The following is a 25,675-nucleotide window of genomic DNA, read 5'->3' on the forward strand; positions in this document are numbered from 1 at the left end:
CACAAAATTGATCACAAACAAGGAGATGGATTCTTTGCATTAGTGGCTGAGGGTTCCCTCAGTGTAAAGAACCAGTAAACTCCTTAATTCCTTATGCCCCAAGATTTAAAGCTGGGAACCTAGTAGTGGTGTGGACAATGATAGCTTCAACTGAGGCCCAAGAACAGGGCAGGGGACCATCCTAGGTATGAAGTACCAGGCTGGATATGAGGGTGCCTGAACCCCATGGGGGTGGGTTTGATTTGGTAAGGTCTGTGACTAATGCTGGAAGCTCCTGAAGCCTCTTGGCCCAGGGAGCAAAGTCTGGACCTGAGAGCTCAAGTACCAACTCCTGCAGATGGTTTTCTAGGAGGACATTGAGTGGCTGAGCAAAGCATGGCAGACCCTGTGGACAGCAAGCTCTCCCCAAACAATCATGGAAACAAAGTCCTGCCCTTTTGGTCTGAGTTCTTGGAAAATTCTGGGAGAGGTAAAGACACCAAAAGGAAGATTTATCTCCCTGATAATAAGCCAGGAGGAGCTAATGACAACTTTTAAAGCAAAAACTTACAAGATGTGATTTATAAATGTGTCTCAGATTTATGGATCAGACAAGTGGTTGTACTTTATTTTAAATAAAGCTCCTGTATAACATGACTATAATAGAAAGACCTGCACACCTTATTTAAGAAGGCTCTAGGGAACCCCAGACAACAGGGGAGACAATAACACCAGAGGAAATTTTAGCTTCTGACACTTAAAGCTATAGCAAACACTGAAGACAGCCTAACCCCTAGCCAGTTAAACAGAAAACACTCAAGTCTTATTTACTTTGGTTGCTTTTACCCATTACATCCAACTCAATAAAAACTACAAGGCATACTAAAAGACAATACAAACAAAAACAAAAACACAGTTTGAAGAGACAGAGCAAGCATCAGAATCAGACTCAGATATGGCAGAGATATTGGAAATATGAGAATGGTAATTTAAAACAACTATGATCAATATGCTAAGGGCTTTAATAGAAAAAGTGGAGAACATGTAAGAACAGGTGGGTCATATAAGCAGAGAGATGTAAACTAAGAACCAAAAGGAAATGCTAGAATAGCACTGAAATGAGGAATGGCTTTGATGGGCTCATCAGCAGACTGGAAATGGCTGAGGAAATAATCAGTCAACGTGAAGAAATGTCAGTAGAAATTTCCAAAAGTGAAATGCAAAGAGAAAAAAACGAAAAGGTACAGAATGTCCAAGAACTGTGGGGCAATTGCAAAAGGTATAGTATATGCAGAAGGAGAATACCAGGAGAAGAAAGGAACAGAAGAAATATTTTGAAATATTTGAAATAATAATAAGAATTTCCCCAAATTAATGATAGACACCAAACACAGATCAAGGAAGCTCACAAAACACCAAGCCAGACAAATACCAAGAAAAGAATGCCTAGATATATCATATTCAAACTGAAGAAAATAAAAGAGAATCTTGAAAGAAGCATGGGGGTAGGGGACACCTGTAGAGGAACAAGGATAAGAATTACACTGGACTGCTCTTCAGCAACCATACAAACAAGAAGAGAGAAGAATGAAATGTTCAGTATGTTTAAAGGAAAAAGCCAACCAACCTAGCTTTCTGTGTCCAGCAAAATTATCCCTCATAAGTGAAATAAAAGGAGAAATAAAGAATTTCTCAGAGAAACAAAAGTTGAGGGAATTTGTCACCAGGAGACCTGACCTGAAAAACATGTTCAAAGAAATTCTTCAGAAGGAAGGAAAATGATATAGTTCAGAAACTCAGATCTAGATAAAGAAAGACCCTTAGGGGAAAAAAAGGCATAATAAAAAGGAAGCTAACTAGAATTTCATACATGCCCAATTTGGGTACTTCGGAACCTCCAATTAGATGTCCAGCGGGCAGCTGAATGTGTGGATCACCTCAGAAGACTGATCTCTGGTGTAGACAGGGAGGAATAGGGAAGCCATTATCTCTACAAAAGGAAATGGCCCGAAGAGCAGTTTCATCAAATCCCTGTAGTCAAGGTAGGTAATTCATTCAACCAACAATTAAACAATATACAGGTTCTGTACGTGGTGTCGGAAGTGAGAGACACCACGAAGGGTGACAAGGAGACAGACAAGTAAAACAATTACATTAGGTGGCTGACTGGAGTAAGGGCATAACAGAAAAAGTAAACTTTATTTTAAAGCTACATGATACTATACATATATATATCTCAAACACAGAAAAGCACACACACAAAAATCATTTTGTCTCACCATCCAGAGAAAACCAGATTAATCTGATGTGCCCTGTCAAATTTTGTATCATTATTTAAGGGCGGGCGTAAAAGCAGCCGTTGAATTCCTGCCGGAAGCGGCGCGCCGCCCGGTTAGGCGCTGGTTTGGGGGCTGGGCTTTAAAGAATCGTATTTCAGTGAGTCAAGACGACGGAGAGCGGAAGGCGCACAACGCCCGCTTTACAGACTAGGAAGTCTGGCCTCAGAGAGGGACGTGACTTTGGAGGCTGGACGAAGAAAGGCCAAAGCCGGAAGAGCCCAAAGCAGCGGCCACGAGGGCCCAGAGCCGCCCCAAAGACCTCGCAGGCTTTGTGGGGGTGCGGGTGCGGGAGTGGAGGCGGACCGGCTGAGGCGTGGCCTTATGACGCGGCGTCACGTTCCCCTGTCTGGCGACCCATTGGCTCTCCTATTACCGTCCTTTTCCGGGACAGGAAAACGGGTCACAGCCGGAAAGGAGGTTCAAGGCAGCGGCGGCGTCCGAAGCAAAGCGAACTGGTCCCTTTGCAGCCAGTCAGCTTCTCCATTCAGGCTCCGGCCCGAATTGGAGAAGTCCTACAGAATCCCGGCCTGTGGAAGGGCGCCGAATCGGATCGCGAAGTATCCGACGCAGATCGAAATTTAAGAGCTCCTGAGCGCCACCGGAAGCCACGCCCCCAGGCGGGTCGGGAAGCCTCGCCGTGGGGGAGGAAACCAAAAGAGATTGCCCCCGGGGAGCCCGCCAGCCATGGCTACGCACCCGGGGGCTGGTCCTGCTGCTCTACGCTTCGTAGCCGCTGCCAGCTGGCAAGCCGTGCGTGGGCGCTGCGTGGAACATTTTCCGCGGGTGTTGGAGTTTCTGCGATTCCTGCGAGCTGCTGCTCCTGGCTTGGTTCGCTACCGCCACCATGAACGCCTGTGTATGGGCCTAAAGGCCAAGGTATTGCAGCCAGTAGGAGCTAGAGAGGAAGGAGGAAAGGGGCGGGTTGCCGGGACCTGACCAGAGCCGATCGCCTGGGGATGGGACTGGTTGGAAAAGGCAGCTTGTGCCGAAGTGAGGATTCTGAACTCAACACCCTAAACAGGTGGTGGTGGAGCTGATCCTGCAGGGCCGGTCTTGGGCCCAGGTTCTGAATGCCCTGCATCACCACTTTCCAGTGTCTGCACCTGTAGTGCGGGACCCCAAAGCTGTGAGTAATCTCTGGAATAAGCCCTATTCCCATTTAACACAAAGTTGTGCCTCCTTCTAGTCCCTGGATCCACCTGCCCCTAACTTGTCTGCCTTCTTTACCCTCAACAGACAAAACAGGATATGAAAAAGATCTCAGAGGCACAAGAAACTTTTTGCCAACAGGTGAAGCATCTGGCAGAGGCCCCTGTGGACTTGGCTTCCAAGCTGCAGGTGAGATTGGCTGGTGTGGAAGCTGTGATGTGGTTTATTTTCTGTAGCCCTCTTCTGACCTGCTAATTTCCCTACTGCAGGAACTTGAACAAGAGTATGGAGAACCCTTTCTGGCTGCCATGGAGAAGTTGTTTTTTGAATACATGTGTCAGCTGGAAAAAGCACTGCCTACACTGCAGGCACAGCAGGTTTTGTGGCAAAACAAGTAAGGGCAGAGTGCGGGGCAGTTCTATCAAGGACTGGTCTTCATGCCTCTTTCCCTGCCCACAGCTTCAGGATGTGCTGAGTTGGATGCAGCCAGGAGTTTCCATTACTACTTTTGCCTTGAGCCAATATGTTGTGGACATGGGGTGGCCACTTGCAGGTACCAGAACCATCTGGGAGAACTAGGAATTTGGGGGTAGAGTGTTTAGTATGATATATTTTGAGACAGATCTTTGGAAGGGCTACATGGGCCTGAAGCACAGAAGAAACCAGAGTGAGTTGTGTCATTATCTTTTCTTTTTATAAGGAGCTTCATTTTCTTTTTCAGAGTGCTCTATTAATAATTCAATGAACATGACAGAGCCCGTGGAGCAGAGTCTTCCTCAGCAACCAAGTCTAGCACTCAATGATCCTCTGCCAAGAGCCAGGCCTGGCCATTACCTTCATCAAGGTCCAGCCTCAAGGAAGCACCCAGAACCTGTGGCTGGCCACTATTTCAATTTGGCTCCTCTAGGCCGGCGAAGAATCCGGTCCCATTGGGCAACCACTAGGGGAGGCCATAAGGAGCGCCCCACAGTCATGCTGTTTCCCTTTAGGAATCTGGGTTCACAAATGCAGGTCATATCTAAGCCTGAGAACAGGGAAGAACACACGGCAGATCCAGCAGGCGCTATGGGCACAAGAGAAGCCTACACTGGAAAGTCTAAGAGTCCCTCCCAGACCCTAGGGGGGAGGGCTCTGAAGGAGAACCCAGTTGACTTGTCTGCCTCAGAGCAGGAGTGAGTGGAACAGTTGCTTCTTCTGCCAGTAGCACATTCCTTGCCTGCTTTCCCTTCACCCCGTCTTCTTTGCTTGCTCCCCCTCAGGAATTGCTTGGATTGCCCCATGGATCCCCTGATACTGTCATTATCACCTCCGATGACCAGGAAGCCAGGTAGGTAGCTTAAGTCAGGACTGGGTCAGACAACCTCCTCCCTTGGAGACTCGAGGGCTTGTGTTCACCTATAAGAATATACTTTGACTCTGGTTTCTATCCTGCAGTGTCTCCTCCATCTCAGTCCAGCTCTGTCATTACCATAGGGGACTTTGTTTTGGACTCTGATGAGGAAGAAAATAGCCAGAGGGAAGGAAGGGTGAGTAGGAAGGAACACAAAGTTGGGGGAGGGCATGGGCAGAACATGATGGAAAAACCCACATGCTCCAGCATATGCAGGGCTCGGAATGTTTCAGATGATGATAGCATCTCCCTGCTCCTTCTCTGCAGGGGTCTCTGGAAAACTATCAGAAGACAAAATCTGATACCCTGATCCCCACTTTGTATGAGTACCTCCCTGCTTCTGGCCCCAGTGACGTGGGTTCCTTCCCATGACCATATAGACAGCTCTAGACTCCTGTGATAGGAATGGAATGCCCTTTGCACTCTGTCTCCTTCCTCAGCTCTACACACAGTTTAGAGGGAATAAAGTGAAGCCTAGGCTTGGGTTGCCTGTTCACATTGCTAAAATTACTTTGTAGTGCTTGATAATTAAACATTGGAGTACTTAAAACACTGTCTTGATGTGAGGAAGGGAAATTAAAGCTTCTGTAAGGTCGGTGTAGATCATTCCTTAGAAACAGAACTGTCCTTTCCAGGGCTGGAAGAATCCCTTTGCTTTTTTACTTCCCTTGCAAAGTGGTGTTCCAGTGTGCCCAGAAGGGTTACCAGGGCTGGCAGCCTGAAAGAGAAATTTCTTTTTGCTATTCTGAAAATGTCTGCATGTGTCCTGATGCCAGAATATAGTTTGTGAATTCTCGTGCTGTCAGATTATCTGTGTGGTGGCACTAGAGTGCAGATACCTCATGGAAAAAGTACTCACTGTCCTTGGTATTGGGTCAGTGCCAGCTCCACCTCCACTTGCTTGGGAGCAGCACCCAGATGCCAGCCTTGTGCAGAAAGCCCCCAGTATCTCTTTATAGTCATTTGGATTTTTCTTTATTGAGGTATTTAAAATATATGAACATTTCTGAGTTTTTTAGATATTCAAAGATTCTATTCAATGAAGCTGATTAACAAAACATGATTCTAAATGCCTTGTTCCAGACCAGGGCTATATTAAGTACTTATGTTACAACCCAGCATCTTTGCCTTTTAATAATCTTCAGGATGCTGGGTGCCCAGATCCCTATTCACCTCATTTTCCCATGAGTGCCCTGGACATTGTGTGTGTGCAGATAGAGAAGTACAGAATTACTACAGGAGCCTTCAGGAGTGAGATGACAGGAAATGACCAAGTCATCATAGCCACAGTAGCTAGGATGGGTGAAGAGCCCACTTGGGTGGGGTGCTGGTGCCTTAGGAGGGCAGAACTGCTCAGATCTAGCTCTCTTCACTGAAGATTGGATTCACCTGCTGAGTGACCCGGATGAAGGTAGTTCTCCTGCTCAACTCCTTCAGTTTAGCTGCTCCCACGTAGGTACATGTGGAGCGGATGCCTCCAAGGATGTCTCGGATGGTATGTTCCACATCCCCTTTGAAGGGCACCTCCACTATCTTTCCCTCTGAGGCCCTTAGAGAAGTAAAAAACTTTCTTACCGTTTCTTTCGGAATTCCTTAAGCCCAGTGACTTATCTCCAGTCTTTAGCATTTAGCCCTGGTTCACCACTTTTCTCATAACCATCCATCTCCCAATGAGTAAGCCACCACCCTACTTAGTCACACTTTCCAAGAACTGCCAGCTCCTGGGCTTCAACACATACCTGTACTCAGCCACGCCTCCAGCATACTTCTTCATGGCCATTTCAGAACTCATTCCATAGAAGAGCTTGTACCTCTTGCCATTCCTCTCAATGAGCTCACCACCTGACTCAGTGTGCCCAGCCAGCATGCCACCCAGCATCACAAAGTCGGCCCCTGCCCCTGCCAGCATCAACAATGGGGGAAAGAGATGAATCTGGCTCAGGTGCCCACTCGCCCACCCTGAGAAGCAACTCATGCCAAATTCTCAGTCCTAACCAACATCTTCCTGGGTTTGCTTCAGCTGGCCTACAACCAATACAGGCTGCTCTGCCCTGGCCTCTCAGTGGGCCTGCTTTCCCCAAGAATTTTTTAAAAGCCTCTGCAGATTCCCTGGCTCACTTCTGCTCTTTTTTGCTGCTCTTGCCATCTTCTGGTCATTCCTTTTTACTGTGTCCAGCTAAACACACTTCAAGTTTCCCAAGAGCAAAGGTCTCCAACTTCAGTGTGAGCTAGGATCACCTAGGAAGCTGTGAAAAATGCAGATTTGCTGCCCCATCCCCTAGAATCTGATTTTGTAGGTCTGGGTAGGGCTCAGGCATCCATACTGTCCAGCAGTCCAGAGGATCATGCAGATGGTGCTGCTTCACACTTGGAGGGTCCCTATCAGTCTCAGGATTTCCCCTGGTGGCTTGCCCTAGGTGAAACCACAGCCTTCAGGGTCACTAGTTCATATTATAAAAGAAATATGAATGGCTTTCTCAGCCTTTTCCTAGACCCTCAGAGATAACTCATCCTCTTCTACAGGATCCTCCTCCCATACCCTCCCCAACAGCCTTACCAAAAGCCTTGGCCACATCCCCAGGACAGCTGCAGCCTCCATCCTGCAAAGTACGAAGCACAGTGAAGAGATGGCCTAGATTTCCCAAGCTCTCTGAGTGATGTCCCATTGACCCACCTCAAAGATGACACGGACCTGGGAGTCCTAATCCACCTCTACCAGAGCCTCCATACCTAGCAGAAAACCTAGATGTTTGGCAGCCTCATACCCTACCCAGCTCCAGCCTTACTGAAATGATGTGGCCTTTGAGGCCATGAGCAGCATCTGCACACTCCAGCACTGCACTGAGCTGTGGGTAGCCCACTCCAGTTTTCTTCCGGGTGGTACACACAGAGCCTGAGGAGAGCGTGACAAGGATGAGAGTGAAGTGCTCCACAGGTGTCTGCCACCAAAGGGGGAGCCAGTGGCACCCAAGGAACCAGCTTACCAGGTCCAATTCCTACTTTGATGATGTCAGCCCCAGAGAGGATCAGCTCTTCCACCATCTCTCCTGTTACCACATTCCCTGCCTGAGACAGCAATTAAAACAGCATTCTTAAGATTGGAAAGAGAGAGGAGGTTGGGTGTTCTCATATAGCACACCTGGACTGTTACCTGTCAAATTATTATAAAGAAGTGGACTTGGGTTCCCTCTCCTGGGTTCCCTAGAGCATCTAGACTAGCCACTTCAAAGGACCCTGCTTCCCAAGCTGAGGTAAGGGGGTGAGTGGCCTGTGTCACCGCTGTACTAGGGTAAAGCTGGGGTCCCTATGGACCAAGGTCAAATCTGATATGCAATAGATTTATCTCCCTCTCCCTGCCAGGAGACCCAAACATATCCTGTCCTTAAGCTGTTATACCATATATCCTCTCTGGCTTCAGGGCAAAGCGGAAGACATGGTAATGTCAGCTGAATACCCATCTGCACACCTGAATTCGCTTTTGATGGACAGTACAGAGAGACCCCCCTCAATGCTGGAGAGAAAATGAGGCCTCGTCATCACTTCCCTAAGCTTGTAAAAAAAATAAAACTTTTTTTTTTTTGTGCAGCCCCTTTAATATGACTGTACATGTCCTTTTCAGTAGACAGGTGTCTGTGCACCACAGTATGCATAGTGCATAAATGGTCCATCATGGTTTGGTGAGTGATGTTAGGCACACTGAATTTACAAAGACGATGTGTCAAGGGTCAGAGATAATAGCACTGACCAATAGATAAACATTTAAGCATGGAACTACAGATAATGACCCAGTGACATGATTAAGTGAACTTAGAAAATCATAATGCAGCAGAGGAGAAATAAACTAATGTAACAAAACGGACTGGCAAAAAAGCATCAACTGCAAGATAATAGAAACATACCATGATGGTGTGTTGAGGGAAGCGCTTCCGCACATTTTTTACAAATTCAACAAAATGTTCAGAATAGCCATTTGCCACATCCAGACATATGTATTTCACCTGGGGAACAGCTTCCAGGATTTGTTCCAGCTGCTCAAAGTCAGAAGAGCCTGTACCTGAGCTGGCAGCCAGATGCTGTGAGAGAAACAGGGCCATTGCATGGGAGGCATTAACTTGTTACATGTCAGGAATACCAGGGTAGGGAGGTGAGGGTTGGTCCCCAGGAAGCCAAAAAGATTCCTGGAAAACTAGTCTAAGGAAGAGATCAAGGGAGAACCAATGTTACCTCAAGACAGTCAGGATTCTGGCTAGCGAACTCCTGCCACTGCTTGAGGCTGTAGTGTTTATGGACAGCAGTGAAGAGGGAGAACTGGAGAAAAGAGCCATCAAAAAGAAGTTTGTAAGGGTCTCTTTCTAGAAACAAATCTTTATAATCTAGCCAAGGGGGAAAAGGACTGAGGTTTGGAAAGAGCAACTTGAAATCAATGGTTGAGCTACAATTTTAGTTCAACCATTCTCCCTATAAATCCTAGAAGGGCTTTTTACTGTAAGCTAGTACTTGTCAAACACTCCCACCAAAGTACTAAGTCATCTGGATTGGATTTCACCTGCTAGCACATAGAGTGCTCCTGACTTAAAGGTGACAAGAACAAGCTGTTGGTGTAGGAGGACAAGCAGCGGACAAGGAAGAACCGTGAAGAGGCTGGACAGAGTCAGTGTCTGCTGCGCTGACTAAGCCCCTTCTCCTGTGGTAACCCAGTACTGAGCTAACCTATCTTGGGTGTCTTCTGGTCCATTTATCAGTAATTCAGTGAGTCAAAATGCTCACAAAAGGTAAGGCTTTAAAGCTAACAAAAAAAGGTAAGGCTTTAAGGTTAAGAAAGCCAATAATGTGCTACCCCCCATCCTTTATACATCTGCACTGGAGTAAAATATTTTCTGGAGACACGGAGCAATCTGAAAAGTCTATTTCATTCAGTGTTTCATTCAGCCAAGTTCAAGGATACAATGATTCATCAGATTTGTATTCCTTAGCTCAACAAATAGCAAACAATATCCCAATACTTTGAGAAAGGCATTCAAAGGCCTCTGAGTGCTGGTTATTGTGCTTTAAAACTGCAAACATGCAAACAGATTGGACAGCTGTTGACTGAGACAGCACAAATCTTGCCACTGACAAGAAATCCAAGAAATGCCACTGACATCAGCCAGCAGTAAGGAAGTGCTATTGCTCTACACACTCAACATTACCTAAAGTTGGTACTGAATTCTGCTTTCTTAGCAACACTCTGCCATCAACATTCTGAGGACAAAGGAAAATCACTCTTGGTCAGCAGACGTTGGAGACATACAAGCATAGTGAGGCATGGCATGATGAGCACATCCAATTACATACCAAGCTAGAGATCTAGAAAAAGATGCTTACTTGCATCCAACCTTTTTATTATTACTATGAAGACTTGGCTCTGTCTCTAAAATCTGATTCTTTAGCACTCATCAGCAGAACAGAAAAGCCAGACCCAACATAAAGCATCAAGACAGCACCAAAAAAGTCTGAATTACAGCCTATCTGTTAATGCTTTAGTCATATTCACCATTCCTCACTCTACTAGACATGGTAGGTGGAAAATGGGCAATAGCATTCCTAGGCATTTAGTGAATGGCAACAGCAATAAAGTACTCAAACTGCGTAACTATCAACCTAAGAGAAATGACAGCAGACATTCCACAAAAACTTACAGCAATCAAATACAGAGAAAGGGAGACGAAGTCCTTAAGGCTAACAGAGCCACAAGCAACAGCAGAATCCATCAGCCATGGTACATGGATTAACCAGAAGAGTGCATATATTCTCAGTGTCCAGAGTAACTATCTAACTTATCAGCTAAGAGTATAGAGGCAGGTAATATTACTGACAGGAGCAGCATCTTCTATTTTGAAAGTAAACAATAACCTGTATGTAAGAAAAACACATTCCATTTTGGGCACATCCCAGAAACTCTCAGGATCCCAGGACTTAAAGAAGAGGAAGAGTTTTAAAAATGAAAGAAAAAGAGAAGGATAAACATAAAAGAAAATAAGCTGCTGCTCTCTAGGATCTGCTAGTTAGAAATTTTTGAACTCTCAAACTGTATTTGGTTTCTGGACTAAAACACTGAGTTCTTAATGTCTCTAACAGTGTACTGGAGGGATGCATATGGTTTGGAGGGGGTGACCTAGGTGGTGGGAAAATTTGGCAGAGTATCAACTCAACTACTAGACAGGAGAAAAGGGAAAGTTCTGTTTATATATTAAAAAATGGGGCAGAATTTAGTTTTGAATTTTGCTAACTCAGATGGCCTTTTAACTTACTAAATAAAGGGGCCTCAGTGCAAGAGAAACTGGATAAAATAGTAAACCAAGTATACTGACTGTTACTTGCCAAAGCTAACCTGGAACCGGGGTGGGGATGCAAATACCTCTGCAGTCAGCCCACATAACTAGACATCATTAAGGAAGAGATATGAGGTAAGTCCTACCTTACAGAGAACCTTGGCCATTTCAAAGGTGCCCACAGTATCCATATTGGCAGCAATGATGGGGATCCCAGTGTACATCTGCTTTGAGTTCCGAAATGAAAAGGATCTTGTGAGATCCACCTGCAGATGTGCACAGTAAACAGAATTCATTCACACAAAAATCAAGTTTGGCACAAAGACAAAAGCCGGAACCTCTGTCAGACGTGGCCCACCAGGTGCTTGCGGGCAAGAAAGGGCAACTAGAAAAGCAAGCCCACCTCACTTCGAGACCTAAGAGTACTGCGTTTGGGCCTCAACAGAACATCCTTAAAGTCCAGTTTGACGTCGTTGTCGATGTGAGGCATGGCGGGGACCTGAGGTAGCAACGAACCTGAGGGCTGGAAAGTAGGAAAAGTCAGGAAGGAGGAGCTGAATCAATCTCCCTGTAAGCGTTAATGCCCTATTTGCGCTGGCAGCAGGGTTCATCTCTCTTCTTGCTTAAAACTGTGGAAGGTTGGGGCCATGGTCGAGGCATGGTCCCCTAAGACCGTTACGTCTGACCCGCCTTGTGGATGCGATCACACTCCGTGTCTCCACCCTAAGTACTATTTGTCGGAGAGAACTGGGATGGAGTCGCGAGTAACTCTAAGAAGGTGCATTCCTTACCCCACTACTTTTCCTTCTCCAGCCCCTGCAAAGAGCAGTTTAGCGTAATAAGTTTATTTAGGCGGAGAGAAGAAATTTGGGGAGGGGAGGTCCCACGACCAGCTTCCGGAATAGGAGTACTCACTTCCTGTCGCCGAGGCCAAGCGGCAGTTGACCGAAACTCCCCTTGCTTAGCAGTAAGCCTCGTGCAGCTCCGCTGAGCCTTGTGTGCCCTGCCAACAGGTTCCGCTTATTGCCGACGGAACGATTTAACAGGTATTCTAGCTTCAGCGGCGGCCCTGCGAGGCTTTCTGGGTAACAGAGTTCGCACACTCCGGTTGCCATTGGATTCGAGGAGCAGGAGACTGCAACTCCCAGGGTGGAATGCGCGGGGCTGCCCCCTGGCATGATGGGAGGAGTACGTTCCGCCCCCGCTCTAGTAGCCCCGGCTCACTGGGGACTCTCAGAATCGCGGAGGTGTCGTCTTTGCTGTAACTGAGCTTGTCGCCTTGTTTTTATTTTCCACGCCACCGAAACGAAACGCGGGAACGTTCCCGAGCCTTTCAGGAGCCCCGTGAAAAAAAGGGGGTGGGGGTGGAGCCAGACAGTGACCCGGAAGGAGAAGTGACTCACCCTTGGAGTGTTGGGGAGAGGCAGTGGCGATCGCAGCGGTAGAAGCAGCAATTATCCGTGTGCAGCCCCAAACTGGAAAGAAGATGCTAATTAAAGTAAAGGTGGGAGTACCTCCAGCCTTGCCAAGACGCAGTGGTACTGGGCCGGCCGCTGTGCCTTAACGGGAGAAGCGGGGAAGGAAAACCACGCCTTTCCCAAGTCTGGAGGGTGCTGACAGCCTCAGGGGTCCGCGCGAGGGGTGATGGGAAGTGAGGGGACCCAAGAGGTCTTGATAGCTGGGGACTGGTGCTGCCAGAAGACCCCGGGGTCTTTGTAGTCCCTGCTTTCTCGCTGGGACTGTGCCATAACCCAGAACGAGGCCGCCTTTGTCCGGGGTCTCTCTGTATTCGAATCCCCGCGGTTATAGAGAAGGCCTAGCAGCAGCTTGGCTTCCACCCATCTTTGGATTTTTGAAATAAGTGTGATCTCCATCCTTCATGCCCAGGTTACCTGCTTTTCCCAGCCCCTAACGTAGGCTTCCTCCGACACAACACAAAACGCTAGATTGGGGTACCGGCGTCTTCCAGGGGCTAGGCTGTAAGCCTTTGCTGGTTGTCGCAAAGGTGTAGTATCTCAGCCGGCCTTCAGGAACCAAAGCTGGGAGTGTGGTCAGTTATCACATGCCTTTCTGAACCGGGCCTCCTGGACCAGCCTCACTTCCTTGACTGAGGCAGGTTAGTGACCAGTGCCCTAGTTCTTGGTACTAGCAGTGTTTTCCTTCATTTTCATCTCTCAACTCCTGTGATTCTTCACTAATACCCAACCCTCATTAGTCCCATCTGCTATTTCCTCTTTTGTACCTTCAGACAGAGGAGAAAAACTAACAATTGATGCAGTGCATCATTAGTTTGGCCTTTTTACTGCCAAATAAGTCTGTCGTTATTTCATTAACTCTTTAGTGTATTTACCATGCATAATAGCCATTCTTAACTTCTTCAGTCTTTCCAAACCACCTCTTAGCTAAGGATTGAGGCCAAACAGCATGTTAAAGATCATTGTTCTTCAAACTTTGAGTAATGACCTGTAAAAGAGTCACTAATTGTAAAATCAGTTTAATAGGTCAGTGGGGTCACAAGCAACATTAAAAAAAGAAAACAGCTGTATCGGGGTATATTGATGGGTAAGAGTATTGTTTTGTGGAATTTTGTTTTCATTTTATATGTACATTACTAGTTCGTATGTATTTCTTAATGTGGGTCACTGTCAAAAAGTCTGAGAAATACTAGTAGATGAATGTTTTTCTTTTCAATGCACATGGATTCTCATGTCCTTTTAGTTTTCTCTTAGTGCAAAGAATAGGTTATTACTCTATGTTCACGTTCTGTAAACTTTTTAAAAACATCTCAATCTATACTAAAAAATTTTACCTCGTCCCATACAGACACAAAAATCTTGCTACTGTGTGATATGATCAAATTGTCAATTCTAAGTGGGTTTGTAACCTACTGAGGAGTTGAGACCTGCAGTTAAAAAAAAATACTGTGTTTAAGATGGTTTCTTAATTTAAAGGTGAGAGAATCAGCTGGAGATCCTGTGAAAATGTTGATTCTAATTCAGTAGGTATGGGGTGGGACCCGAGATTCTGCATTTCCGACAGGCTCCTAGGTGATGTTAATGCTGCTTGTCTGGGGGTCACACTTTGAATATCAAGGTTCTAGATTTTGTTTCTTTGAATCCATTTTTATTTAGTAGTTCTCTAAAATTGTCAATCTCCTTTCCCAAACCACTGTCCTTTCTGTCTTTAAACAGGTTTCTCTGTCCTTCATCTTCTTTTTTGTTTGCTGAGTTTCTTTATATGTCATATACACATGAAAGCAATTAATTAGCTGTTAATTACCATACAAATGATAGGTTAATTAGCAGTGTTCCTTTGTGAGTTATTCATTCTTCAATGCTTGCCTCCTTGTAGCTGACTTCTTCCATATGTTTTTCTTCAGTCCATACAACTAACCCCTCCTGATTTAAATATTTTCTTGATACCACATCTCTTGTCTTTCTGAAATTAAATACATCCTCTCTGTCTTGGGCCATCTTCTCAGTACTCTTCTTGTATATTGATCCCATCAATCTACCAGGTATCTGGAACCCAATTCTTTAGAATCATTTTTCTCTTAATAAAACCTGGTTTTTCTTTTGATACTTTCTGCTTGATTTTCTTTCCATTCCCATTACCCTTATTCTGGTCTGGAGTCTAATAAAACTTATGCCTTTATTACTCTGTAATACCTTCAGCCAAGTTTTCCTACCACCATACCCTCTCTAAAGTTGAGAGTCTAAGCCAAAAGATAGTGTACAAAATCATAGCATACAGGTAAACTTTAAACTTCTTTTTCATCATATTACTCCCTAAATTCCAGATTCTGCACTGATATCTTCTTAGTAGATTACTTTGGGCAACTGTCTTATCTAAACCCCAGTTTTCTCATTCTTTTTTTTTTTAACATGTATTTTTAACTTTAAAACACAGAGTTCTTAAGGGTTCGGTACAATATGTTGTTAACAACAATGTACACTTATGTAACCACAAGATCTAGAACAGTTTCAGGGGTTAGTTTGGCTTGTTTTAGAATTTTATATAAACAGAGCTATAGAATATATAATTTTTGTGCCAGGCTTCTTCAACTCAACATTATCGCTATTGTAATATAGTTCTTACTGTACTGAGTAGAGTTACGTCAGATGGTTACATCGCAATTTGTTTATCCATTCTCCGGTGGATTGATGTTTGGGTTGTTTCCAGTTTCTGCCTGTTATGAATAAGGCATCTGTGAACATTGTTATTACACAAGTCTTTTTGTGGACACATGTTTTTGCTTCTTTTGTATAAATACCTAGCAATGGAATTACAGGGTCATGTGCTGGATATATGTAACTTCAAAAGAAACTGCCAAAAAGTTCTCCAAGGAGTTGTACCATTTTACATTCCTACCTGCAGTGAATGTGCATTCCAGCTGCTCTGTACCCTTGCTAACTTCCAGTCATGTCATTTCCATTTTGGCTATTGTAGTGGATGTGAAATGTTATCTCATTCAGGTTTAAATTAATTAACATTTTTTGCTAACCATAGCACTTTGCATTGACCCTTGTATTTGGATAATAATATTCAGTATGTCGGTTCCTTGTTTATTGGTTTGTTCTATTAATTGTGTCTCCTTGTGTCTTGGTTGTAAATCTCCACTTGAAAAAGACTGTTGGCAAAGACTGGATCATTTTATTTCTTTTTCTTTTATATCCCCTCCAGTGCCTAAAGCAGTATGTTGGGCTTAGGTTCACCATAGACTTGTTAAATAGCTCAGAATGTATTCCCTGGTCAAAATGACCAGATATGAAGGAAGAAATCCAGTAGATAACCTGATATATGAAGAATGTCTTTTTAGATTGTTCACTTTCTTTAAAGCAATTTTAGTTATGGACAATTTCAAACATATACAACAGCAGAGAGAGGAATATAATGCACCCTATACCCAGCTTCAGAAACTATCATCTCATGGTTAATCTTATTTTATATATATTCACCAATTCTGTTTACCTGACTGGTGTTTTAAAAAGCAAATCCCTGATAACATGGCTTGTTTATTTGTACATATTTTACTGTTTATCTGTAAAAAAAAACTTTTATTGTATTTTATTGTAACTGTAGTTATCACACCTAAAAAAATTAACAATGATTTCTCACTATCACCAGACTTATCGTCTCATTTGTTTTTTGTTTTCTTTATTTTGGTATCATTAACCTACAATTACATGAGGAACATTATGTTTATTAGACTCCCCCCATCACCAAGGCCCCCCCACGAACCCCATTACAGTCCCTGTCCATCAGTATAGTAAGATGGTGTAGAATCACTACTTGTCTTCTGTGTGCTGCACAGTCCTCTCCGTGCCCCGCCATTATACATGCTAAACATAATGCCCCCTTTCTCCCCCACCCCCATTATTCCTCCCTTCCCACCCATCCTCCCCAGTCCCTTTCCCTTTGGTAACTGTTAGTCCATTCTTGGGTTCTGTGATTCTGCTGCTGTTTTGTTCCCTCAGTTTTTGCTTTGTTCTTATACTCCACATATGAGTGAATTCATTTGGTACTTGTCTTTCTCCGCCTAGCTTATTTCACTGAGCATACTACCCTCTAGCTCCATCCATGTTGTTGCAAATGGTAGGATTTGTTTTCTTCTTATGGCTGAATAATATTCCACTGTGTATATGTACCACATCTTCTTTATCCATTCATCTACTGATGGACACTTAGGTTGCTTCCATTTCTTGGCTATTGTAAATAGTGCTGCGATAAACATAGGGGTGCATATCTTTTTCAAACTGGGCTTCTGCATTCTTAGGGTAAATTCCTAGAAGTGGAATTCCTGGGTCAAATGGTATTTCTATTTTGAGCCCTTTTTTTTTTTTTTTAGAAACTTTTTTTTTTACTTTGTTATCATTAATCTACAATTACATGAAGAACATTATGTTTACTAGGCTCCCCCCTTCACCAAGTCTATTTTGAGCTTTTTGAGGAACCTCCATACTGCTTTCCACAATGGTTGAACTAATTTACATTCCCATCAGCAGTGTAGGAGGGTTCCCCTTTCTCCACAACCTTGCCAACATTTCGTATCATTTGTATTTTACAGTTTCTTTAATCTGGATCCAGTGATCGGTACATTGCAATTGGCTCATACATATTTTGAGCCTTTAAATCTGTAATCCCAACCCCCCACCACCTTTCCCCATATTTTCTTGTTGAATAAGCAAGGTGGTTCTTCTCAGAGTTTCCTACAGTTTGGATTTTGCTGATTATATTTCCATGTTGACTTTTTTTTTTATTAAGGTGTCTATCTTATGAAGGTTTCACATGAGCAATGTTGTGGTTACTACATTCACCCATATTATCAAGTCCCCCAACGTACACCCCATGTGGTCCCTGTCCATCGGCATAGTAAAATGCTAGAGCCACTACTTGTCTTCACTGAGCTATATTGCCTTCCTCGTGAGCCCCCCAACCCCACTACATTATGTGTGCTAATCGTAATCCTCCTTAATCCCCTTTTCCCTCCTCCACCCACCCTCACCACTCCCTTCCCTTTGGTAACCACTAGTCCCTTCTTGGAGTCTGTGAATCCGCTGCTGTTTTGTTCCTTCAGTTTTGCTATGTTGTTATACTCCACAAAAGAGTGAAATCATTTGGTACTTGTCTTTCTCCACCTGTCTTATTTCACTGAGCATAAATCCCTCTCACTCCATCCATGTTGTTGCAAAGGGTAGGATTTGTTTTCTTCCCCGTGTTGACTTTTAATATATTCCTCTTCCCTCTGTATTTTCTTTAAATTGACAGTAAGATCTAGAGGCTTGATTAGTCTATTTTGTGTGTTCATGTGTGAGAATAATTCACTGGTGGTGGTGTGATATGTACTTCTGTCAGGTTGTTTTGTTTTCTATGATATTAGCCCGTTGCTTATGACAAATCTAAAACTCTAGAGGCCAAAAGATCTCTGAAATAAAAAGGTTTATTGAGCCTTTACAGATGCTAGCCAGATAAGGACTGAGTCCTGGGACTGGAAGTTTCTGCTTCACCAGCAGCAAGGCTAGTTAACAGAAACAACTTGTTTGCCAGACTCAAGAAACAGCACATTTATGAGGGGTCTCAATGAAAGAAAGTTCTTTAAATTCACATTGACTACAGATAAGGAAGGTGACCTAATTGGAAGCAGGGGAAAGTCCTAGGAGAAGGATTAGTCCATAGGGAAGGCTCATGGATTGATTGTTGATGGTCAGACCCTGCTCAGCGCAAAGGGGGATGCAGTGGGTCCAGGGAACCCTCCCAGTGATTGTTAAAGTGACTTCATCCAGGAACGTGGAATTTCTAGTTACCTATATCCTAAGGCTATTGACTGATAACCTTCCCTTGTCTCTCTGCCTCTTTCTCCAGCCCTATGTCACTTAATTTAGGATTTTTGCCTTGTCCCTAGATCCATTTTTTCATTGGAGGTTACAAAATGGGAATATTCTTATTTATTGGTGCTTCATATATTAGTTGGAAAACTTGAGCAGCTTCCAGTATGGTTGCCATTAGCCACATGGGCTTCTGAGCCTTTGAAATGTGGCTAGTGAGCCTGAGGAACTGAAGTTTTATTTCAATTATTTATTTTATTTGTATTAATTTAAATATAAACAGTGAAACTTCAGTCATTGGAAAACTTTTAAGTATGTTTGGAACAAATTGGGGGTGAAAATCTACCTTTTCAAGTGTAAATTATGAAGTTTAAATACAGATCAAGTATTTCAGATGAAAATTTACAATCTGATTTGAGATTGCTCTAAGTATGAATGAAATGCACATAGGATTTTGAAGATCTGGTTACAAAAAAAAAGGAAAATACATTAACAATTTTTACCTTGGTTGCATATTGAAATGATAATATCTTAAATATATTGGGTTTAGGAATATAACAATTTCACCTTTTCAAAATGTGGCTGTTAGTATATTTAAAACTGTAAATGTGGCTTGCATTACATTTCGCTCTCTGTTGGACGGTGCTGCTTTACAGAATCATTTCCTTATACTTTCATCAAGGACATTGTTTGAAAAAATTTTTTTCTCATGACTGTATTCCTAGTATTAAAAAATGTGGAAAATACAGAAAAATACGAGTAATATAATTTAAATCACCCATAATCCCACAACCCAAGATAAAAGCACTGATGTGTATATCCTTCCAAACTCTTATGAAAGCACATAAGTACATGTATGTGTTGTTTTTTTCTTTTTTTTTACAAAGTTAAAATTATACTGTTATTCTAAACATTATTTGAGGACTGTAATTTTCCCTTTGTCATATTTATTTAATCCTCAGTTGTTTGATATTGAGATTGTGTTTCTAATTTTTTGGTATTAAAAGGCTTTGATGACCATTGTTACAGACATATTTTTGGACATCGTCATTATTATTTTCCCAGAAGTGTTGCTGGGACACCACATTGCCAAATTGCTCTCTGGGTACATTCATGGACTTCTATAGTCAATTTCAGAAACAGGTTCAGTCATGGGGTTTTAGGTTTTATAAACCATAATTTTTTTTAAATGCTGTTAAGGTCCAAGCATCTTACTTTTGGGAGAGCAGGTCTAGGCCTTCTCTTTGAGTCTGTTTTACTCTTGAAAATTTTCTGTTACTGAATCAGAATGAGTATTTGTATTTTAATATTCATATGATAAAAGAATATGTTTTTTATTAGAAATTTAGTAGTACAGATAAAGGGAGTTACCCATGATAAACCTTCCCCTCAGTCCTCTTCCCCTTCTCAAAGGTAATCACTATTGCAGGGGAGATATGTGTACTTTTAATCTTTTTTTCTATGCATCTATATAAGTATATGTCTATATACAGAAAGTAATATACATAATTACACATTTTTTAGACCTTTCCATGTTAATCTATAAACTGTTGCATAATAGCATCATTCTATAGATGTACCATAGTTCAATAGTTTACATATTAGACACTAGGCTATTTCTAGTGTTTTGCTTTTACAAATGGTGCTGCAGTAAACCTCACATTTTTCTTTTAGAATACATGCTCAAGTTTCAAGTTTTTCTCCAAGTTAGTTACCTAAAAAGAAAATTGTCTTGTTTAAGAGTCTTTGCATTTAGAGTATTAAGATCAATAAAGTGGAATAATTTGTAGACAACACAGAATTGCAAACTTTTCCTTCAGTCAGGAAAGGGTCTTTCCATATATTGTCACTGTCATTTCATAAAACGACATTTTAACACCTGAATATATTTAGTTTCATGAAAATCTCACTGTTGTTATTTTTCTCATTTTACCATAGGCCATTGAAAATCTTCACAAAAGCCAGCTTGGGTTGGGGTAGAAACTTGAGAATCACTGTTGTAATTTATTCTTTTGCATCCAAACAGGTAAATCTAAAGGAGTTACTCCTTACATTGAAAAAAATATTCTTAGTACTGACCCATTCTCGTAGCTGGGAAATTAGGTCCTAAGTACTTCTTCATGCTGGTCTATGTGAACACCTTAAGTAGAAACGACATGTCATTTTGTGAGCCTACTGCAGGAGCATACATTGGGTCCCAATACCAGACCAGCCAGACTCAGGCAGTACGGTTGACCGTTGAACAAACACAGGTTTGAACTATGCAAGTCCACTTATATGCGGGTTTTTTCCAATAAATATTTTGGAAGAACATTTTTTGGAGATGAGCAACAATTTGAAAAACCTTTTCTTAAGCTTTATCAGAAGAATACAGTATATAATGCATATAACACACAAAATATGTGTTAACAGCTGATGTTATCTGTAACGCTTGCAGTCAACAGTAGGCTGTTAGTTGAGTTCTAGGGGAATCAAAAGTTACATGTGGATTTTTTGGCTGCCTGAGGGGTTAGCACCCCTCATCCCCATGGTCTTCAAGGGTCTACTGTACTGAATACAGAGATAAAAGCCCAGTATCTGGGGCCGGAGAGTCTGTGTTTAGAGCCACACTCTCCTTTTGACTTAATAGGCATGCTTTTTAGCCTGTCCAAACCCCATTTCCCTCACCTATAAAGTGATGTAGTTATAGTACATATGTCACAAATACTTGCAAGGATTAAGTGTATTGATGCATGTAAACATTCAGCACAATTTCTGACTCTGGGAAAGTGTGTCAGTAAATATTGGCTGTGATCGTAACCTGACCACTGGTGTATATTTAGCCTTTCTGCAAATATTTATTGACTGCTTATATGTCAAACACTGTTTTGTGCTTAGATTAGGAAGATGAATTGAACAGTCTCTGCCCTTTGTAAAAGTTGGAGTGTAAATTGGAGAGTTTTACACTTAAAACAACTAGCTGTAATAGGCATTAAAGTGCATTGGGGACGAATCATCAATCTTAAAGGACCCTTGAAGGTTTGAGAAAGAGTGGAGGGGAGGGTATGGCAACAAAGAAAACAGTGGAAGCAAAGAAATGCCCCTAAATTAGATGGTGCATAGTGTATTTGTGGTCTAGATTTTTGCTGACTGGTGTGGATAGAGCTTGAAAAGCAAGGATGGATGGGAGATTACAGTGGATGAAGCACAACCTTCCTAAGTGTATAATCAGTATAATTGTTGTATTTGGATATCAGCAGTCCTTAGCCTATGGAAGAAGTTAAGAAGACCAGAGCAGTAATTTAGGATTTAGATAGACATCTGGAGAAGATATGGGAGAGTAGAATGTGGAACTTTGTGTACTTCAAACCTGGTTAGAGGTCTCTCATGTCCTTAAGAATTCTTGAAATGTTGGAGGGTTAGTTTTCTCATGTCCTTAAGAATTCTTGGAATGTTGGAGGGTTAGTTTCTAACATTGATACATAAAGCAAGCTCCTTCTGACTCAAAGGAATACTTTGCTTAGGATACCTCTTATTGCAGTTGCATCTAAGGGAGTGCTGGTATTCTCATGGATTCTAGTGGGCTAGAAAAACTTTATATCCAAGAAAAATTGTATATTGGACTGTAGGACTCATCAAACCCTTGCCTGTTTCAGACGCTGACTGGAAAGGAGATTGAAATTGACATTGAACCCACAGACAAGGTAATGTGTGGTCAGTACCTCTTCATGCCTATCTCCCTGTATGTACATGTGTTTGGATATGCAGGGGAACTTGGTCTATTCCCTCTCAATGCTGTCTGCATAGCTCTTGTTCTTACCACTTCCATGGTCCCACCCCTGACTACTGGTATACCCCTAAAGGTGGAGCGAATCAAGGAGCGTGTGGAGGAGAAAGAGGGAATCCCCCCCCAGCAGCAGCGGCTGATCTACAGTGGTAAACAGATGTGAGTGTGGCAGGGGAGTGAGGGCATGACAGCCTTCTGTGAAAATAAGGGAGCAAATACGGAAGGTGGAGCAGGCCTGCTTCTTTTTTGGTGCCTCAGACCCTTTGACAATTTGGTAAAGCCTGTGAACCCCTTTTCAGAATAAGATTTTTTACAGACAAAAAATAAAATATGTAATATTACAAAAGAAACTATACTGAATAGTTACCAAAATACTAAAAAATCAAATTTGTGATATATGTACTGCTTTAATACATTTAAGACCTAATGGTGGGTGTAATAACTCTATAATTTTGAAATATTGTCAAGATACATGCAAACCGTTATGAAAATACCTAATTTCTGTTAACAGGTTACCCACATTATTGATACCACTGGGTTTTTATTGTGTTTAAAATTAAAAGAAATACCAAATTTCAGTTAGGGTTTAATAAAAATAAAGATGTATTTTTTTCTCATCTGAGTTCATAGAACCTCAGCCCCACCTGAGAGATCCATGAAAACCAGCTTAAGAAACCTGTTCTAGATGGTATTTCTAATGCTTTTTTTTTTTTTTGTCTGGCCTCCTTTTTCTGCAGGAATGATGAGAAGACAGCAGCTGATTATAAGATCCTAGGTGGCTCAGTCCTCCACTTGGTGTTGGCTCTGAGAGGAGGAGGTGGTCTTAGGCAGTGATGGACCCTCCCTCCTTTTTATCTCCTTACCCTGTCTCTCAAAATGAGGCATCATATGTCCTCACACTCTGGGGGACACCAGAGCTACTGCCCCCTCTCCTGGATGCCCAGTCTTGTGTGTCTGTTGGTGGGAGACTGTGAGGACCCCAGGATGTGGTGTTCCTGGCCTAAAGGGCCCTTGCTGGCTGTTGGGTTTTAGTTTGCAGTCCTGTGTGCTTCCCTCTCTTATGGCTATGTCCCTGGTTATCAATAAAATATTCCCTAGCCTCTTGGAATCTTTCTTCTGTTGCACAAATGTCACTGAAGTAAAAATTGGACCCAAGGCACCCAGTTATGCTGTGCTGCAGGAGTAGAACGATGGACGGGAATGTGCCCTTAGAGGATTATGGAACTCCAGGGAGGCACACTCTCAGTGGTGTGTTTAGCTCTTACTGGCTCACAAGAGCTAATTGGCATTTCTTCCCAACCCACTATTAAGAGACTTCATGTTGGTAGCTTGAAACTGGCCATGGAAGGAATATTTACAGAAACTGGGTAACAATACAAAACATTTGCTCCCCCAAACTGGTTGTTACACGTCTACCAGCATAGTACTGATGTCGATGGTAGAATCCAGAGCATGAATTCTCTCCTATTGTGGCCTTACTGGACATTTGGGCCTGGTTCAAGGAAGGCCTCAGGGGCTTTACAAACACTATATTCTTTCTGACTGGTATATTGCTGGGGGCTCTGTGTTGACTCTGGAGAGGTTGATGCGGAGAAAGTTTGAGTGAGGAGTGATACAAGCTCTGATGAATCCCTTAGGGCCTGCTTGGTAAGATAAAATGAGAAGTGCCAAAAGCGAGGGTTTCCATTTCCTGGCTGCTCTAATTTAGTAGAATGTGGGGAGGCTGGTTGGAGAGACCTGGGGCCCGCGGTGGTACTGCGTGCGGTCGCGTTGGCAGTGCTGCAGTCCTTTTGCCCTTTCTACCGTCAGGAGGCGCTCCTGAGAGGCCCCCAGGCCCGCGTGGCGACGCTCTAGCCGCCGTTTCCTTCAGGCCGCCGGCGGGGCGTTGGCAAGCTCTCGGGCCGGGAGAAAGCCGCCTCGGTTCGCGCAGCGGGCATGGCGCGGCTCCCGGAGCTCGCCGTCTTCCATCTGGGTGAGGGACCCGACTGGGGACAGTTTCTTGGGGGCTCTCCTTTTCCAGACCCGAGCGCCTTCCAAGGCTGAACCCTCCCCCTCCTTCCTCTTCCAGATTATACGCTCTGGCCGTTCTGGGTGGACACGCACGTGGACCCGCCGTTCCACAAAAGCAGGTGGGAAAAGGTTGGGGCAAGGTGGGGTCCGGTCAGAGTTGAGCACACTCTCGTCTTCTCCAGAGATGGGACTGTGCGCGATAGACGAAGCCACCCAGTACGACTGTACCCAGAGGTGCCTCAGGTCCTAGAACGGTTGCGGGGTCTTGAGGTGCCCGTCGCGGCCGCTTCCCGGTAAGAAGAGCGACTGAAAAAAAAAATGTCGGTCTAATGCTGAGAGGTGTTTGCGTGCGGAGACTTCTCGTGTAACCCGTTGGCTAAAAATTGGGGCAGTGCATATTTGCACGTATTTGCATATTTTTCTAATTGTACCCTCCCCTGTACTTTGTATTTATTAAACACTGATCTCAGCGCCCTGTGTCAGACAGGAGGGTTATGGAGTTGAATAAAGGCCAGGGACGCATACTCATCCTGGAGAAACAGCAACCAGTATACATAAATTCGCTTGCAGCCCTGGCCCTGCACTCTTCTTATCCCATCTATTACATCTTGCAGGACAGGTGAGATTGAAGGAGCCAACCAGCTACTGGAGCTCTTTGACCTTGTCAAATACTTTGTTCATCGGGAAATCTATCCAGGCAGTAAAGTCACACACTTTGAGAGGTAGGAGATGAAGGATAGAAGCAGGGTGCGATAAGACCAGAGAGGCTGAAAGAGCTAAGAAGCCAGCGTGGTTGCCCCCTGCCCTGTTTTGCACAGGTTGCAACAGAAGACTAGAATTTTTTTCTCCCAGATGATCTTCTTTGATGATGAGAAGAGGAATATCATAGATGTCAACAAACTGGGTACTAAGTGGTGAGAACAGTCATTTGGGGAATGATGAGAAAGGGTCCCTAGGAGTGGGTAGGTAAATAGGCACAGGGTGGATAGTTTGTGTGACAGGAGACACCCAAAAAAGGTGAGAGTAATAATAAGCCTGATGAAACATGGCTTCTTTTCTTTCTAGGTGTTACCTGCATTCATGTCCAGAATGGAATGAGTCTTCAGACCCTAACTGAAGGATTAGAGGTATTTGCAAAGGCCCAAGCTGGACCCTGAGGTCCAGTCCTCAGGATGAAGATGAGCCTCAGTGGAGGCATAAAACTGAAAGGCGACCAAGAAAGCATTTAGGTGTATTTGTAAATTATTAAAATGTATTTATGTGTGACAGAGATCTCACCCACAGTGTGGGTTGTTTCAATTTTTGTAGCGTGTGAACTGGTGTTGGAACTCTCCCGAGGTGCCAAGAGCACAGTGTGAGGCATTAGACTGCATCAGGTTCTGCCTTATAAACTGTGGCAAATACAA

The 25,675-nt window shown here is 43.5% G+C and overlaps 4 protein-coding genes across 19 annotated transcripts; 3 read left to right on the top strand and 1 right to left on the bottom strand.

Annotated features, from left to right (window-relative positions):
• Nucleotides 1–2,429: 2,429 nt before the first annotated feature.
• On the top strand, nucleotides 2,430–8,452 carry TINF2 (TERF1 interacting nuclear factor 2). Of its 13 annotated transcripts, XR_008992532.1 has the most exons (10): nucleotides 2,430–3,194; nucleotides 3,340–3,444; nucleotides 3,555–3,656; nucleotides 3,737–3,844; nucleotides 3,927–4,020; nucleotides 4,189–4,639; nucleotides 4,727–4,794; nucleotides 4,902–4,993; nucleotides 7,381–8,108; nucleotides 8,276–8,452. XR_008992532.1 is itself a non-coding variant. In XM_036884465.2 (9 exons), the coding sequence occupies exons 1-9, from the start codon at nucleotides 3,003–3,005 to the stop codon at nucleotides 5,227–5,229; spliced, it is 1,317 nt and encodes a 438-aa protein (XP_036740360.1). In that variant the 5' UTR covers nucleotides 2,430–3,002; the 3' UTR covers nucleotides 5,230–8,452. The 13 variants fall into 13 exon arrangements, 8 of the variants coding, with proteins under 8 accessions (XP_036740360.1, XP_036740359.2, XP_057344539.1 ...); XR_008992533.1 differs by lacking the exon at nucleotides 7,381–8,108 and having other exon boundaries at nucleotides 4,189–4,311; nucleotides 8,276–8,300; XR_005024637.2 differs by lacking the exon at nucleotides 8,276–8,452 and having other exon boundaries at nucleotides 4,189–4,311; nucleotides 7,381–7,499.
• On the bottom strand, nucleotides 5,817–12,238 carry GMPR2 (guanosine monophosphate reductase 2). Of its 2 annotated transcripts, none has more exons than XM_057488558.1 (10): nucleotides 12,084–12,230; nucleotides 11,572–11,691; nucleotides 11,315–11,434; nucleotides 9,082–9,165; nucleotides 8,757–8,930; nucleotides 7,842–7,923; nucleotides 7,644–7,750; nucleotides 7,415–7,457; nucleotides 6,597–6,756; nucleotides 5,817–6,406 (listed from the first exon to the last, which is right to left on the bottom strand). In XM_057488558.1, exons 2-10 carry the CDS (start codon nucleotides 11,656–11,658, stop codon nucleotides 6,217–6,219), a joined length of 1,047 nt encoding a protein of 348 aa, XP_057344541.1. In that variant the 5' UTR covers nucleotides 11,659–11,691; nucleotides 12,084–12,230; the 3' UTR covers nucleotides 5,817–6,216. The 2 variants fall into 2 exon arrangements, with proteins under 2 accessions (XP_057344541.1, XP_057344542.1); XM_057488559.1 differs by lacking the exon at nucleotides 5,817–6,406 and adding an exon at nucleotides 7,096–7,270 and having other exon boundaries at nucleotides 6,622–6,756; nucleotides 12,084–12,238.
• Nucleotides 12,239–12,287: 49 nt separating this feature from the next.
• Nucleotides 12,288–23,367, top strand: NEDD8 (NEDD8 ubiquitin like modifier). Of its 2 annotated transcripts, none has more exons than XM_036884504.2 (4): nucleotides 12,288–12,666; nucleotides 22,129–22,176; nucleotides 22,336–22,418; nucleotides 22,997–23,367. In XM_036884504.2, exons 1-4 carry the CDS (start codon nucleotides 12,655–12,657, stop codon nucleotides 23,091–23,093), a joined length of 240 nt encoding a protein of 79 aa, XP_036740399.1. In that variant the 5' UTR covers nucleotides 12,288–12,654; the 3' UTR covers nucleotides 23,094–23,367. The 2 variants fall into 2 exon arrangements, with proteins under 2 accessions (XP_036740399.1, XP_036740398.1); XM_036884503.2 differs by having other exon boundaries at nucleotides 12,302–12,672.
• Nucleotides 23,368–23,548: 181 nt separating this feature from the next.
• Nucleotides 23,549–25,541, top strand: MDP1 (magnesium dependent phosphatase 1). 2 transcript variants are annotated; one of them, XM_036884501.2, is made up of 6 exons: nucleotides 23,549–24,231; nucleotides 24,328–24,388; nucleotides 24,452–24,562; nucleotides 24,884–24,991; nucleotides 25,088–25,183; nucleotides 25,335–25,541. In XM_036884501.2, exons 1-6 carry the CDS (start codon nucleotides 24,195–24,197, stop codon nucleotides 25,384–25,386), a joined length of 465 nt encoding a protein of 154 aa, XP_036740396.2. In that variant the 5' UTR covers nucleotides 23,549–24,194; the 3' UTR covers nucleotides 25,387–25,541. The 2 variants fall into 2 exon arrangements, with proteins under 2 accessions (XP_036740396.2, XP_036740390.2); XM_036884495.2 differs by having other exon boundaries at nucleotides 25,088–25,173.
• Nucleotides 25,542–25,675: the final 134 nt, after the last annotated feature.

The sequence above is a fragment of the Manis pentadactyla genome, chromosome 11 (genome assembly GCF_030020395.1).
Source record: "Manis pentadactyla isolate mManPen7 chromosome 11, mManPen7.hap1, whole genome shotgun sequence".
NCBI classification, from domain to species: Eukaryota; Metazoa; Chordata; class Mammalia; order Pholidota; family Manidae; genus Manis; species Manis pentadactyla.

Bases quoted from the DNA above. Each gene is read 5' to 3' on its own strand.
- TINF2 (XM_036884464.2), top strand. From the start codon at position 3,003: ATGGCTACGCACCCGGGGGCTGGTCCTGCTGCTCTACGCTTCGTAGCC. The intron at 4,021-4,188 runs GTACCAGAACCA...TTTCTTTTTCAG, and splicing joins CATGGGGTGGCCACTTGCAG to AGTGCTCTATTAATAATTCA. The intron at 4,994-7,380 runs GTGAGTAGGAAG...CCTCTTCTACAG, and splicing joins ATAGCCAGAGGGAAGGAAGG to GATCCTCCTCCCATACCCTC.
- NEDD8 (XM_036884503.2), top strand. The intron at 22,177-22,335 runs GTAATGTGTGGT...ATACCCCTAAAG, and splicing joins ACATTGAACCCACAGACAAG to GTGGAGCGAATCAAGGAGCG. The intron at 22,419-22,996 runs GTGAGTGTGGCA...CTTTTTCTGCAG, and splicing joins ATCTACAGTGGTAAACAGAT to GAATGATGAGAAGACAGCAG.
- MDP1 (XM_036884495.2), top strand. From the start codon at position 24,195: ATGGCGCGGCTCCCGGAGCTCGCCGTCTTCCATCTGG. The intron at 24,232-24,327 runs GTGAGGGACCCG...TTCCTCTTCCAG, and splicing joins GCTCGCCGTCTTCCATCTGG to ATTATACGCTCTGGCCGTTC. The intron at 24,992-25,087 runs GTAGGAGATGAA...TGTTTTGCACAG, and splicing joins AAAGTCACACACTTTGAGAG to GTTGCAACAGAAGACTAGAA.
- GMPR2 (XM_057488558.1), bottom strand. From the start codon at position 11,658: ATGCCTCACATCGACAACGACGTCAAACTGGACTTTAAGGATGTTCTG. The intron at 9,166-11,314 runs GTAGGACTTACC...TCTTTTCTCCAG, and splicing joins TGGCCAAGGTTCTCTGTAAG to TTCTCCCTCTTCACTGCTGT. The intron at 7,751-7,841 runs GTAAGCTGGTTC...CGCTCTCCTCAG, and splicing joins CAAAGTAGGAATTGGACCTG to GCTCTGTGTGTACCACCCGG.